This window comes from Rosa rugosa, chromosome 6 (assembly GCF_958449725.1).
Source record: "Rosa rugosa chromosome 6, drRosRugo1.1, whole genome shotgun sequence".
Taxonomy (NCBI): Eukaryota; Viridiplantae; Streptophyta; class Magnoliopsida; order Rosales; family Rosaceae; genus Rosa; species Rosa rugosa.
In genome coordinates, this window is record NC_084825.1 from 9279063 (window position 1) to 9281708 (window position 2646).

The 2646-nt window shown below is 38.2% G+C and overlaps 1 protein-coding gene across 1 annotated transcript; it reads right to left on the bottom strand.

Annotated features, from left to right (window-relative positions):
- Window positions 1-200: 200 nt before the first annotated feature.
- LOC133717608 (acyltransferase Pun1-like) lies at window positions 201-1880 on the bottom strand. Its single transcript, XM_062144321.1, has one exon. The coding sequence runs from the start codon at window positions 1738-1740 to the stop codon at window positions 394-396; it is 1347 nt and encodes a 448-aa protein (XP_062000305.1). The 5' UTR covers window positions 1741-1880; the 3' UTR covers window positions 201-393.
- Window positions 1881-2646: the final 766 nt, after the last annotated feature.

Genomic DNA, 2646 nt, shown 5'->3' on the forward strand with positions numbered 1-2646 from the left:
CTTCATACGAATTTCAATTTTTGTGTTCTACATGTCCACAAACTCGTATCGATTGCGTTCTACAATTTCTGTGAAAGAAGTTTTCACAGAATCTTAACATATAAAAAGTCAACATTGAATCGAAGCATTCCGAGTGAATAATTGTCTGAAATAATTTATATTTCTCGATTAATCATTAGAACAAGGCATCGAAACCATAATTTGTACCAACTGAAACTTTTATTAATTTCACGCAAAATACAGAAAATTAACAAGAAAATCCAAGTCATTACAGAAACACATGCACTGGATACATACTTTCATACACAATTTATTTTATCCCCTCTCAAGTGAAACACACTTCCATACACGTACAATTTATTCGCAACATACATGAAATTGTTTAATATGGTTTTACATACGAGAGTGATGATTGACACTAGCACTGGGGTTTAGAGAAGCGAATGAAAGGAGCTCCTCATCAGTCTCAAATATGGCCATTTCTTCTTCATCGAGTGTCACCCATGCTTCGATCCCATCGCCACGTTTTGTATCAAACAGCGCAAATACGTTCTTCTGGTTGCTTTGGCCAGTAACCCATATTGGTTTCCCCCACCCAAAATCAACTTCATATACAGGGAGCTTGCACAAACTTGTGGCCTTATAAACACTGATGCATCCCTTGGTGTTTCTATAAAGCTCGCCCCTCTCTCTAAACAACTCAGACATCACCAAGAACCCTTCTTCCCCTTTGAATTTGCCCGCCTTTTCGTTGTAGAAGACTGTTGTGTCTCTCCTCATATTTGCCACCAACTCATGTAGTTCCATCTCGTTTGGTTTGAATACCACTTGAACTGGCCAAAACCAATTTCCCATGGCATTTTCCACTACTACCGAACCCATACTTCTACGGAAACTTACCATTTGCGACAACACTGCTGTACTTGAACTCGTCTCTGGCTTGGATTGATAAGAAGCAGCACGAGCACTTTTCAAGATGATTGCTGAAACAAGTTGTACATTTGTACCTCCAATTTTAGCCTTGAGATTGGCAATCTTCGTGACATCAAACACGAACCTCCTAGTAGTTAAACCTTGATACTCTGGCAACCACTTTGGTAACCCTAAGTTGTTTACAAAGGAGTCTTTAGCCGGCAACAGAGATGCTCCGTTAAATCGTGGTACCATTAGTTGACTCTCATATTCATGGTCACGATGTATGTCTGCCCATGCTCGTACAAATATTTGATATGAGGTTCCATCTGCGATCTTGTGCGACAGCGACACAGCAAGGGCGATTCCTCCGCAGTTAAAACGACTCATTTGGACAAGCAAAACTGCAGAACCTAAGGCGGAATGGGCAGTTTGAGGATCAAACTCCGGGATGAGGTTGTTGAGTAAGCTGTGTACAGGAAGTTTAAGCAAGTCCAAGAGCTGGCAGTTGACTTGGGCCTCAAGAAAATAAGCCCCTTCATCATTGCAGTCGACGGAAGCAGGGCCATTTAGTCGGCCGGCCAGGGGATAAAATTGAACCAAAGCCTTGGATAGCGATGTTTGTAAGCTCTCCGAAACATCATTTGAAGGAAAATGATCACTGGAGTAGAAATATATGATAGCAGGGTATAAGGTAGGAGGGAAGATTTGGTCCAAAAGAGAGAGGTTGAGAGTTCTTTGGTGATGAGGAGTTGGAGACGAGGGTCTAATGATCTTTCTTGAGGTGATATTTACCAGTGACTGGGTGCATGTTGCTGGTGAACCCATGGGATGATAACTCAATCTCTCGCTCTCACACTTCAGAACCAAACTATAGACGGTGTAACCAATAATGCCAAAGCTAGATTGCTGAATTGCTCTTTTCACAATAAGGTCAGGAGGCTTGTGATTTCTTGCTCAGGAGTAATTGGATGACCACTTACGGCAGATATATACCTTAAAGATCTCACCTACACAGAACTAAAATATGTCCCCACAAATCAAAGTATTCTATAAAATACAAATAAAAGAAGCATACGTTCAAAATATTCATCAACTAGGAAACCAAGAATGGAGATGGAGAAAAATAAAGAAATAAGGTAGCATATATCTGACTTGTCAATTAATCTCAATTAACCCTTCTAGGCCTCCATTAAACAATAATGGCCTACACATCGAGATAGTCATTTCACTTATTGGATTACTTATTTGTAATCATTTTTCCTGGAAAATGAGGTTGTCTGACTTCATAATTTCCGGAAGATATGACATTATTAAAGATATTATTGTCTTCAATTGGTTTTTCAGACTTGCACGCTTTATCAATCAGATTAATTTCTTTGTCATCAACAACAACAACAAAAAATTCAGATTAATTTATTTATTAAGAAAGACGTACTACACTGCTATATTTTCAGGGAAATTCTAGTGTAGTGGTGGGTATCTCATACCCACATTTACAAAAGTGAGAACAAATTTTGTTGTCAAAGTTGTAATTTGAGTCCTACTTTGTGTAATCTTAGTTCTAATAATTGTAATTACACCTCTTACGACATTTTACAAGTTTTTGAACAAATTTGTTGTCAATGTTGTAATCTTAGTTCTAATAATGGTAATTACACCTCTTACGACATTTTTACAAGCTTTTGAACAAATTCGTTGTCAATGTTGTAATTTTTGTTTAACTATATGTAA

Bases quoted from the DNA above. Each gene is read 5' to 3' on its own strand.
- LOC133717608 (XM_062144321.1), bottom strand. From the start codon at position 1,740: ATGGGTTCACCAGCAACATGCACCCAGTCACTGGTAAATATCACCTCA.